The sequence below is a fragment of the Aythya marila genome (genome assembly GCF_965140915.1).
Source record: "Aythya marila genome assembly, chromosome: 21".
Taxonomy (NCBI): Eukaryota; Metazoa; Chordata; class Aves; order Anseriformes; family Anatidae; genus Aythya; species Aythya marila.
In genome coordinates, this window is record NC_139062.1 from 2198378 (window position 1) to 2211550 (window position 13173).

General features: G+C 42.9%; 1 protein-coding gene across 5 annotated transcripts in view; it reads left to right on the forward strand.

Annotated features, from left to right (window-relative positions):
- The window catches only part of CAMTA1 (calmodulin binding transcription activator 1), a 329027-nt gene that overhangs the window by 272024 nt on the left and 43830 nt on the right, over positions 1-13173 (forward strand). For all 5 annotated transcript variants that reach the window (XM_082777008.1, XM_082777004.1, XM_082777002.1 and 2 more), the window contains 4 exons: positions 5235-5375; positions 7617-9472; positions 11495-11621; positions 12596-12730. In XM_082777008.1, coding sequence (XP_082633134.1) covers positions 5235-5375; positions 7617-9472; positions 11495-11621; positions 12596-12730 — 2259 coding nt within the window. The remainder of the gene's footprint in view (positions 1-5234; positions 5376-7616; positions 9473-11494; positions 11622-12595; positions 12731-13173) is intronic.

The window sequence follows — 13173 nt, forward strand, 5'->3', positions numbered from 1 at the left end:
TGCCTGATACGAAGAATGGATCTCAATTTGGCATTGCTTTCTTTTTTTTTCCCCTCTCTTATGTCCCATCATAGTCTTGCTTTGAGATCTCTCTGAACAGATTAGCAGATGTCCTTTGAGGCATCTGGTGGTAAAGCAGAATGCAGTGGCAGAGTCAAACACAGCAAAATTCTGTATATAAACTCCATATGATCAGCAAATTGTCGGCCAACTCATGTTGGGGGTTTCTCCAAATCATCCTCTTCTGGCTTCCTCATCCCTCAGCTGGCAAAGTATGTGTTATAGGCTTACAGCTGGTGCTACATTGCAATCCTTCTTTCAGGTCCACTATAGTTGAGAGATATCTTTGTTTCTGAAAAACAAGCAAACAAACAAAAAAACACTTTTTTTAATTTTTTTTTTTTTTTTTTTTTTTTAATTCTCTGATACTTGGAAACTGCATACCTGTGTTGTTGCCACTGGAGAGGGCATTAAACACTTGTAGCCCAATAGGAAGTTTAAATAGTAGTAGTCAGCTCAATTTGAAGAATTGAGTTGTTGGGTTTTTGTTGTTTTGTTTTGTTGTTGTTGTTCTTTTTTGTTTGTTTGTTTGTTTGTTTTTTTAACTTAAATTTATATTCAGTAATTGTTTAAGGTTTTTTATACTTAATCTTAAAAGACGACTTGTACACAAATGCTATATAGGTTGATTTTTACCATTCCCAAACCTGTTTGTCAGAGCTACAAAGTGATCTTCAATGGAAGCTGAAGCTTGCCGGCTGTTTCAGCTGACCACCACATAAAAAGTAGCACAGATTCTTCAAAAGAGCTTGGTTTTAGTATATTAGATGTCCAGCTTTCTTTGAATAGTATTTACATGTTACTATAATTGACTTTATTAAAAAGAGAATACAGTAATTGCTAGATTGGTTCTCGTATCCCACTGGCTACTATGAATACTGATATTCAGTGCTGGGAGCAAGCGAGTGCCTGCCCTGCCTTCAGAGAGGGAATTTGGTTCCATCATGGGTGGTCGTATCCATGGGGGCCACCCCTGAAGGAAAGGCGTTCTCCATAAGAGATGATTTTCCCTGCTGTAGGACATTCCGCTTTGCAGAAAGAACGCAATTAGCGACCATTTTTCACCTGTTGCCTTGGGCAGTCTAGCAACCACCGTTTAGAGATAGCACAGTGAAATAATCCTGATCTGTGAAATCGAGTGTTAATAGTAATCCAGGATGAACTTCACTGTTAAGGGTAATGAAGAATTAACTTGAGGAAAACTAAACCAAATTTCCTGTGCCCCTAAAATTGGCTTATTAAACCAGATACGGTAATTACAGAACCATCTCTGGTAATTACAGAATACATCTCTGAAGAAGTCATGAGCACACCGTCCTCCTTTTCCATTCTTCATTAGTGTTTTGTTTTTTTTTCTCCTCTCAGCCTTCAGTCGTAGTAACGATCAGAGTCAATACTTGGCCAGGGACTTGGCACCTTCTAAGGTGGCTGTCCTCACTTCCTGGCATTTTCACCCAAGATCTGAAGAGGGCAAATAGGCGTTCGTCAATGAGAATCACGCTAAGAGGAACTTCAAAGTTGGAGCAGATCAACGTGAGCTCGCTCCCTGCTCCTGCTCCTGCGCCTCAGCGGGGCCCGGGGCCGCCCCGGCCTCCGCCCGCCGCTGCCGGTTCCTGGTCGGCTGCTGCCACCTGGCGGCCGCCGCCTCCCGCCAGGCCCCGCCAGGCCCGGCCCGGAGCAGGGTTCAGCCGAGCCGTCAGCGGCCCCGCCGGCGTGCTGGGCTTCTCGTTTGTAGTCAGAAGAGGCTTCTAAAACCCTCAGAGGCTCGCTCTGCTATCGTGAGGCTCATGGTGGCCGCGGTGGTCCTGCCTGTGGTGCCCGTGGCTCGGAGGCACGGCCCTCGCTGTCCGGTGAGCGCCCTACCGTGAGTGCTGGGGCTCGGCAGCAGAAAGGAGCACAGAGAAATAGTTCTCGTTGATTAACTGTTCAGATTATTGGACAGAAGCCAGGGCAGAGGATAATAGTGATGGGCTGTGAGAAGAGATGCAAGGGTGGCGGGGCAGGCAGCTGGGCTGTCAGTACCAGCCGTCTGACCTTCCTGAACCACGAAGCTTTTTGCTGTTTGTTTTTTTTAACAGCAGGAGCCTGGGGCTCCTGGCAGGCTGTGCTTTGCTGTGGGGAAAAGTTTCATGTAAAACATGTTTTAAAGAGAGTCCTAGGAAAGAAGCGGGAGACGTGTAACTTATGTGAGGTTTGCATGCTCTGTAGCCTGTTGGCTCTGTGAGTAGCGCGTTAAAACATCTGCTGCCATTCATGACAGTCAAAAAGATCTAAACTGTCTCGACTCAATTTCCCCGCATCAAATTGCTTTCCTTCAGGGTGCAGAGTGAAGTGTAATACCACGCTTATTTCCCTTCCAAATGCAACCCTGGCATTCTGTGAAGGATGCCCTTGAACTGTATACCCGAGAAGCAGACAGAGAAGGTAACTGGCTGCTAATAGAAACAAAGTCTGGCCAGCAGTGACATTCTTGACCTGTAGTTACAGCTGTTTTCACTTCCTCTGAGCTGCAGTAAGTGTAGGACTGTTCGTTCTGTCCCTGCCAATTGAGCTTGAGGTACTAAATTGAAATACAGTCAGGAACAAGCACCTTTACACTTTTATTATGCTACATGCAATTCTGGAACTCAATAATGGGGCCATTTAGCAAATCAGATCAGAAATTTTGAGTATTGCAGAAGGGAATGGCCCAGTGATAGTATCTTTGTCCTGATTAACATTGTCAAAGGCAAGAACTCGTAATGTGATCTACTTTTTATTATAGGTGAGTGTCACAGATAGCTTATGAGAACAGTGTAAGGGAGTTTGCTTCAGCACTGTTCTTTCATGTATGAGTAGTCTTGAACTTCAGGTGGCTGTGCATAAAAATGCTGTTAGTTGTAAATAAAATTTGTGGACGTTTCATTTTGAGCTTCAGAAGAGTAATGTCCCACTGGTTCTCTCTAAGCATAATTCAACCACATGTACTTCCCATTTGCTATTAAATTATCAGGTTGCAGTTGCATCTGAGCAAACTTTCTAGGAAAGGTTTCATTCTGGAGGAAAGACTTCTCTTTAAAGAATGGCTAAGAGTGAAACAAGGATTGTAGATCTGGTAACTGGGGAGGACTGAGCACCAACAGCAGTGGAAGAAGTCAAAAACAGCCAGGATACCATAAGAAACCTGGGCAATCATATTTTTCTACCTGTAAGCTTTCTTTGGCTTTTGAGCTGACTTCTTGCTGGTAATCTAGATAACTTTTTAATCCTTTGCTAATGATGGTTAAGAAGGTCCTGACAGTGTTAATGAATGGGGAGCCACTGAATCAATACAGGGAGGTTATTTTGATTCTCTTCAGAAGGGAAGAAATCAAAGGAAGGTGTGAGCCAGTTCTCACAGAGCAAGGTTGGAGGTAGTTCTGCTAGGAGCAGCATTAGCAACATGAATTGTGGACCCTCCTCCAGCCTCACTTCTCTTCTTTAAATACCCAGTGAAATACCAGTAATTTTCCCTGGTTCCGCTGTCTTCGTTCTACAGGCACTGTGCAGAGGATGCATGGCAAGGAATATTTTGCTGCTATAATGCAGCAGCTTTTAGACCAATTCATGGTAGAAAGGAAAGTGTTGGAGTGCTTCACAGCTTTCATCTAAATTATAAGGAAAGTTATAAGTAAAGAAATTTCCTAAGCAATCTGAAGAGAAATTAGAATTAAAATACTTCCCAGAATTTACTTTAAGTTTTAATCTTTTTTTCCTTCATGTCCTTACATTAGGACTATATTTAATCCAGCATACTTCTACAGCAGTTTCACTTTTTGAGCCACTAAGAAACAGGAGGAGTGTATACGTCTACTTTTTGTTAATCTTCTTTTCATAATGCACTTTCTTCCCTCTAGAGATCTCCTTTTCTGGTGATTCATTTATGTGTTAGGAAGCCAAGCATGACATGTTAAAAGCTGTCTTGATAGTATTTGATATTTGTTACTAACAACTCACCTACTCACAGGAGTTTTTCTTTAAAAGGGGGAGGGAGAAAATCTGCATGTTGAATGTGCTAAGATAGTGAATAATTTGCATTAAGCATCCAGACATTCTTATTTTTCAGTCTATCACCCTTCACTGTTGTTTTTTTTAATTTTGTAACCTTCACAACATACAGAGAGGGAGTATAAGCACTAAAAAAAAAAAAAAATAGTCATGCCACATGAACAGAAGCTGGAGTCTTTCTGAATCAGCCAGAGCAAGGCTAGAGAAGGACCTTTCCTAAGCGCACCATCTCAATGCGGATTTCATGAACTTGAAACTACATTGCTGCCTCAAACTGCCAAGAACATGCAGCCAGGAAGATCAGTAAGATCAGTAAGAAATGTATCCCCAAAATAGCCGTAGCTTCCAGATGTGACAATGTAAAGACCATGAAAAAGACGAAGTAGAGAATAGGGTGTTCCCAAGAAAACCCAGTGTTCGGAGACCTAATTTGTAAATGCTACAGACATGTTAAAGAGAATCCAAAGCTTTGGCTTCTGGCTGCTTTTTGCAATAGATCCACGATGGAACTTTGTTATGCTGGAAGGACCTGAAAATCATATACGTGGTAGGTATAAGCATCCAGCCATAAGGCTGTCCGTGACTTCTTAGCTTCCAGCTCATAGCTGGATTCTGACTTAACGAGAACCATCATGAATACACAAACCATGAGATGATTCACTTACCAGACTTGTCCGCTATAATACAGTGCTCATCACTGGATTTATTAACGGTAGGGAGCAAACTCCACCATACTGCTGTAAAATACACTTTCTGCGCATGGCAACGTGTATCTGAGCTCACCTCTAGAGCAAAACATTTCTGAAGTAACCAGAAATAGCTTAGTACAAAGTTTCTCAGTAGTAATTACAGATCAGTAACTTCATATAGCAGAAAATATTCCAGACGCTTTAGTGCATTTTAATAGCACTTTCAATGTATTGTTGCAAAATTGCTATTTGAACATTTCTTACTAAGCATAACATCGTATGTGACAGACTAATGTACCTAGAATAATAAAATAAATGTGAGTGGAGGAACTGAAGCAAGAAGCATGTATAAACTAAAACTTACACATAATAACAGATAATAAACAGATAATAATAAAGGTTGATTTTTGATGTTTTCTGGAAAGTTTTTGATGAGAAGTCTTGCTGTTCTCTTCACAGTTCATGGCATTAAGTGGACATGCAGCAATGGAAACAGCAGTTCAGGGTTCTCAGTGGAACAGCTTGTGCAGCAGATCCTCGACAGTCACCAGACCAAACCACAGCCTCGGACACACAACTGTCTTTGCACTGGTACCTTGGGTGAGTACACTGAGAGGGTACAAAATGCTTTCATCTTAATCCAGACTTGGAGTAAGGTTTGTAGTACTAAAATGCTAAAAATACTGTACCATGGAGTAATCATGCAACTGGAATTTCTGTAAAGAATGCAAACACTTGGTAATGTGCAAGTTCTAATAAATGCCCTCCATATGTGACCTACTCAGAAAGCTTTTCTCTTCTACATGTTCAACTTTTGTTACCAGAGCCTCAAAATTTGATGTTCTGCCAATCTCACCCTCTGAAATCCTTGCCCTGCAGCTTGCTTTGTTGGAGAAAATGGGCTCAGGTGGTTAATTGCAAGGTATCACTAGAAAAAGACAGGTTTTACTTAGTTACCATGAAGACGCAGATTTCTTTCCTGTTAAAGAAGATGGTTTTGTTTTGAGTGAGAAGAGATCAAGAAACAACATCCTTAGTATTAGATCTTTATGCATCAAGTGGGAAGCTAAATGAGTCATTTTTTCATCTCATCTACTTTATAACCACCCCTTCCAATTACTTTGGTCAAGTAATATATATCATATATTAATTAGTATTAATTAGTCATCAGAGAACTTTGTAAAGGAAAGCTGTCTATGCTTCAAAGGGTTTATTTTCTTCTTCATTTTTGGGCAGTTGCGTTATACAATCAAGATTTTAAGTAAGAATGATGACCTCTGAAATACCTGGGTTTGGATTAAAATGCAAGCCTTAAGGCTCAGTATTTGATCCAGGCTTGCAGATCTGAACATGAATTCTTTTATGCTTCCCTTTGATGTTTTGTCTTGTGCTAAGTCTGCTGCATGTTTTTTAACATAACAATATCACTTTGTTTTGTAACAGCCGGCACATTGACACATGCATTCCCAATTCCTTACAGTCATACACAAAGACTGCAGTGTGAAAGGCTTTTCCTTGTCCTGTTCATCTCTATACCTAGGAGAATAGAGAGATTTAATACTGCATCTAGTCTCAAAAGCACTGTCCTGGACTACTTTAAATGACCTGATTCAAATCTTGAACACATAACAGAGAAGTTCCCCTTCAAGGGCAAGGAACAGAAGATTTGGCAAATTACAGTGGCTATGCAAACACTTCGTGTTACCCAGAAGATGGCATTTATAATTGTAGCCATTAGCTACAAGGAGGAGGTTTCTTTTCCTCATTAGTCATTGTATAGTACAATAAATAATGTTCTTACCTCATTCTAGGAAGAATGAATCAATTAAAGAAACATACATCAAAAATTTCTGGGCTCTTCTTTAAACAACAAATGCAGTCCTTGCACCAGTTTGTGGTTAGAATGCCTATGCAGAGAGAATTGTTTACTTTCCATAGCTGATTTCCAATCTCCTAGAAACTCAGGTGATGTTCATCTTCTGCCAGACTCATAAAGGCAGTGGCTGAACTCCCACAGAGAGTTGTCTTCTGGTGACCTTTACTTAAGCGTTCTGCAGCCTCTCTGACACTAACCATGCTCTGTGTGACCTCTCAAAGTACTAAATGTTTATTTGTCAGCATACAGACAACTTAGTAGAGAAGCACATCACCATCCTTATGGGAGGGAAAGCATTTTTTGTGCTGGCTAATGTACTTTTTCTTTAATAATTTGATTGGCATCTGTAATGGACACAATGATGACAAGAGAACAAGGGTTGCAATCTAGGCAGTAGGGTGATGTCAGGGACAGGAGCGCAATATAGCGTCTGTCACCTCCAGATTACCAGTCAGCGTCCAACCCACATGAGTGGTTGTCAAACCATCTGACATCAGCCAGTGTGAGGAGCGGAGTGCCTGTGTCACAGGGGGTAGAGGTCTTGTCTGTGATGCAAATGGAACAGGGCTTCTTCTGCCACAGCTGACAGCAGTAGTCCGTGCTTTGCAGACTTCGCACTGAGATCAGGCACGTGTTTAAATAGGTCTGAAACTTGTCACAGATGCTGATTCCTTTCATGTGTTATCTGGTTAGGGCAGGGAGGAGGTGGGGGGATAGGTGCTCATGGGTGTGTTTTGAGGTTGCTGTCTTGCACACGGATCTATGCATTAGATGGAAATGTGCTCTAAGTCTGACACTAGCAAGAAATTAGTTTTACTCTCAAGGTGTCTCTTCCTCTCTAGCATGTGTGCTCGCTTTCTCTCTCACACACCTATGTCTTTCCTTTGCTACAGCCATAAGATACACACCTAGCATCTTTTTTAATTTTTTACTTACTGAATGACAAATGTTGTTTTCTGGCACAGGGGCAGGAAGCAGTGTGCATCACAAGTGTAACAGTGCCAAACATCGCATCATATCACCAAAGGTCGAACCAAGGACAGGTGGGTACAGCGCTCATTCAGAGGTACAAAATAACGATGTCTCTGAAGGCAAGAACGAGCACAGTCATGGCAAGGCCTCCAGCCGAGAGAAGAGGAATGGCAAAGTGGCGAAACCAGTGTTGCTCCATCAAAATAGTACTGAGGTTTCTTCCACCAACCAGGTGGAAGTCCCTGACACGACCCAGAATTCTCCTGTGTCCATCAGCAGTGGATTAAATAGCGACCCAGATATGGCAGATAGCCCAGCAGTCACTGGTGTGTCCAGTATGGCTGTAGCATCAGTTATGGGAAGCCTGTCACAAAGTGCCACAGTATTTATGTCAGAAGTCACCAGTGAAGCTGTGTATACCATGTCACCCACCTCTGGCCCAAATCAACACCTTCTGTCCTCAGATGCAGCTGCACAAGGGCTGGTACTTGCCGTGAGTTCAGATGGACACAAATTTGCTTTTCCAACAACAGGCAGTTCAGAGGGCTTGTCGATGCTACCCAGCACTGTCTCCGAGGAACTTGTGCTCTCTACAACTTTAGAAGGAAATAGAAAAATTCCAGAAACCACCATGAATTTTGACCCAGACTGTTTTCTTAATAATCCCAAGCAAGGGCAGACTTATGGTGGAGGAGGTATGAAAGGTGACAGCATCAGTACCAACATAAGGCAGTCACCCACAACAGAACGTAGCTTCAACTTCAATACGACCCTCACGAAAGAAATAAAAACTGAGGACACATCTTTTGAACAACAGATGTCCAAAGAAGCATTTTCCTCCACTTCTGCATCTAACACTCTCACCCTCACCACTGGTTCAGGTTTGCTTCCATCTGGAGGAGGTCTGAGCCCAAGTACCACCTTGGAGCAGATGGACTTCAGTGCCATTGACTCCAACAAGGACTATTCTTCGAGCTTCAATCAGACAGTCCAGAGCCCTCACGTTCATCAGACCCCTTCCCCCAGCTTCTTTCTGCAGGATGCCAGCAAACCTCTTCCCCTTGAGCAAAACACCCACAACAACTTGAATGACACAAGTGGTTCATTTGTGAGCACGTTAGGAATCCCCAGTGTGAAAACAGAGTCCTCATCCCAAACCACTTCCAACTGTAATGGCACAGTGGAAACCAGAATAGAGTCCACCTCTTCTCTCCAGCTCATGCAGTTCCAAGCAAACTTCCAGGCTATGACTGCAGAAGCTGAAGTTCCCATGGAGACCTCCCAGCAGGCAGAAGGGAATGAAAATCTACTTAAATCAGGGGATCTTCAAGCCTGCAGCACAGAACACTACTTGCAGCCTGAGGCCAATGGGGGTATCAGGAATGGGAACAATCTCCCTATTCTCCAAGGAAACATGGTCCAAGGACTCTATCCTGTGGCCCATCCCAGCTTAAATAACTCCTCCAACATGGAGCTTAACTTGGACCACTTTGACATCTCCTTCAGCAACCAGTTTTCTGATCTAATTAATGATTTCATATCTGTAGAAGGTGGGAGCAATGCTCTCTATGGACACCAGCTGGTGTCAGGTGACAGTGCCGGACTATCTCAGCCTGAAGACAGTAACAGAACAACCTACAGCCAGGCTGAAATGTGCATTCCTTGCTGCAGCCCTCAACAAGCCAACATGCAACTCAGCAGCACAGAGAATGGAGCCAGCACAATGGCATACATGCATGTGGCTGAGGTGGTCTCGGCAGCTGCAGCACAAGGCACCTTGGGTTTGCTACAGCAGAGTGGGCGCTTGTTCATGGTGACAGATTATTCACCAGAGTGGTCTTATCCTGAGGTAAGTTAGGGCTTTTACTTATGAACATTTATTGCCTTGTCTTTACTCGCTTTGTTAGTAACAGCCCCCGAGAACTGCTTTGTTAAAGCTTTGACAGGGCTTTTAAAATATTTCTCTTAGTAGAAGGAGCATCTGAGGCCCTTTGCATGTCTCAGTGTACTTTTAATTAAGCACTTCATCTCCCTGACAGGGCCCTTTCTTCACTTAGAAGCATCTGAACAGAAATGTTTTGTTTCATTGATAAGCAAAGTATTTCCCATATGATGGTCTCATAATGCTATCAAGCTATGTTAGAGCAACATAATTTGCAAACTGGAGCTGATCATTGAAGCTGGCTGTAATGCTCTTAGCAGAATTAACTCCTGACCTGCAGTGTCATAATGAGTTTAGCATTTACCTCCATCCTATAAACTATCCAAAGTGAGACACATGCACCACAAATTAAAAATGTCAGCAGCAGACTTTGCTGATGTGAAGGAATGCTAGAGGAAGGAGATTTACAATTTGTATGATTTTGTTTCGTCTTGGCAACAGGTATCTCACCTTACAGTAAGCCCCCACCTCTGGTCTTAGTAGAGAAACTCTCAAAATTACAATCTGATAATGTCCTTCTGGCCCTATTTACATTTTTATTTTCTAGCATTTTAATCTCCTCACTGCTGCAGTTACATCGTAAAAATATTAGGCATCATGTGCTTTATGTTTCTCAGCAACCCATGAGCAAGTTTATGTTGTGGACTTGTGAAAGAGTCAGAAAAGCCGTGGAAACAGTATTGTCCTCTTCAGAACAAATTCTACCACAGATCTATGGGATTCTTGGGATACAGCCTTGCTTGGTTTCTTCAGTGCAGTAATTTTGCTTTACAGTTTTCACCTGGTACATGTCTGTTAGTGTTTTCCCACAGCAGTAGCTGTGTCTGTGCCCTGGATGTGGTAGTTTTGCCTTGTTTAAAATCAGAATGGGACTGTAAGTCTGGTCAAGGGAAGTACTTACCAAGGCAATGGTGAAATTTCCCAAACACACCTGCTTTGTACTGAGTGTCACTCTTGGTTTTGGATTTGGTTTTGCACTCCTGTATCTGCTCTGGCTGCTTGAATTACAGTTAAATAAGCATCTTACTAGTGTTACTACACTGAATTATGTGTGGTGGATATTGCAAACATACAAAGTGATATTTTTCCTAAGTTAGGCACGTCTTGCTGTCGCTGCTTCATGGTCTCCTCGTGTTCCCATATGCCTGAGGAGAGCTTCCTGTGAAATGTGCTGGAGTGCCCCCATGCGAGTGCTGGGACATTGTGACCCTGTGGGACCGAGCCGTGTGGGAGCAGTTGTTGAGGAGATGTAGCCTGAGGGCAGCCCATGCAGAATCGGACGGCATCCCATGGGAGGGACCCCGCGGGGAGCAGGGGCAGAGAGGGACTGTGAAGGAGCAGTGGAGACGAAGCATCAGGGACTGACCACAGCCCCCATTCCCCGTTCTTACGCACAGCTTAGGGGGAGGAGGTGGAGGAGGATGGAAGAGGGGAAGGTGATTTTAGTTTGTTTTTAATTTCTCACTGATGTGGATTGTTAGTAATAGGAAATAAATTTCATTGTTTTCCCTATGCTGAGTGTTTTGCCCATGAGGATAATTGTTGAGTGATTTCCTGGTCCTTATCTCAACTCTTGAGTCCTTTTCATCACATATTCTCCCCCTTTCCCTTTGAGGAGGGGGAGTGAGAGAGCAATTGTGGTGGAGTTCAGCTGACCAGCTGAGTAAAACCACTGCAGCACCACACAGTATCATCACTTCCCTGCAAAGGCCAAGCCGTGGCAGTGAATAATGTGAACAGAGAGCAGCTGGCTTGTGACTTGCTTGCTCTGCCAAGGACACTGGAGGTGGCTGGTGCCAAGGATCTGTATTAGCTTGGCACTTTTGTTAGCCCTCACAACACAGTTTACTCTTCATCTGTTTCAGTGCATGATCCTCCCTGGATATGGCTTTTTTGGTAATACTTTTCCAACCCCCCTCTTCCTTGTAGGGAGGAGTGAAAGTTCTAATCACTGGTCCGTGGCAAGAAGCCAGCAATAATTACAGCTGTCTGTTTGATCAGATCTCAGTGCCTGCATCTTTAATTCAGCCAGGAGTGCTGCGCTGCTACTGCCCAGGTAAGGAATGACTCTCTCTCAGAGCTGGCAGTTTCAGAGGATGTTCTTATCCTAATAGTGTCTTATATATCTGTTTTTTTGTGGGGGAATATGCAGTGAGCTGTTGCTGGTTTTTTCACTTGCTTTGTCTCACTTCAAATCAATCCATCTACTTTTGGCTGCATTTTCAATTGTTTCATCTGCACTTTGGAAGCAGATCTCTTCCATTTTGAAAAGAGTTAGCAGACACATGCTGACTTCAAGGGGGTGCTGAGTGAAAGCCGGTAGGAGTAGCTAGCCTTTAGCTGAGGCTCAAAGTGCTAAACGTCTTGACTAAACTCACGGAAAGGTAGTGTATAAACATTGATGAGCTTTCCCTTTTTCTTCAAACTATGTATAGTGTGAGCACCTCAATTTAGGATCTTGATATAGAGTATAACATTATTTAGAAGCTTTGAACTATTTTTAAAATACTTTCTAAACGTTTATTTAATTCTGAAATAGCAGATCAAATAGTAACTGTTATTCAGAGATGCACTCACTGCTCTACTGCCTCTTAATTTGCATATATTCTGCTCTTTCTCTTTGGTGCTTGTGGGATGAGAACACCTGCAGTGACCCAGCAGAAATTTTCAGTAGTACTGGCCCTCAGTACGTGACTTTATGTATGCAGAATAACTGAGCTACGTTGTTATGCCCCAGCTTGCTGTAAGAAATGCAGTGAAGTTGGTTAATCTTTAAGAACATGTGATTCTACCTTCTGCCAAAACAACCTACTGCACGCCTCTTAAGTTTACAACCTGCATGTTTTAAAATACAGATTGTCAATTTGGACTCCTTAGTTGTCTAGTCACAAAAATACTGTCAAATGCCCCTCTCTCTACTCATTGCATCTGCTTTCAGCCTGCCAGTGAGAAGACCATCAACAGGATAACGCTGTCCTGTGCATTTCTGCAGGGAGGTCTCTGTCCTTACCACTTGTTCTTTCCTTTCAGCTCATGACACTGGGCTTGTGACTTTGCAAGTTGCCTTCAACAATCAGATCATCTCCAATTCTGTGGTGTTTGAATACAAAGCCAGAGCTCTGCCAACCCTGCCTTCCTCCCAGCATGACTGGCTGTCCTTGGATGGTAAGAAGCACACGATATTCTTTAACTAAGCTTGCCAAATGGTAAGACTGTGAATGAAAGGAGCTGCCACTGGTGTAGGGGAGAGATGCAGAGGGACGGGCTTGTGCTGTGAGGAACGTCTGTTGCTCAATGCTCCATTAATCAAAGCCCTCTTTCTGAAATTTTTTAGTTCTTTTAATGTGAACAAATGTGGATGCATTTGATGGGAAGGAGACAAAGAGATGTTTTCTTTGAATAGCAAGCTGAATGTTTCCCCAGTCATATTTCCTGTCAGGAAATGAATATGTACCCTGCATTTGTCTTCCCTGAGAACTCTGAAACTTAAACTTGTCTAGAAAAAAATGCAAAAACAAGCAGAAAGTAGGAAGGTGGTGAGGCAATATAAAGAACAAGGGTACTTTAGAGTCAGCCACTGCTATGATTTCCACATCCCACCTCATTAC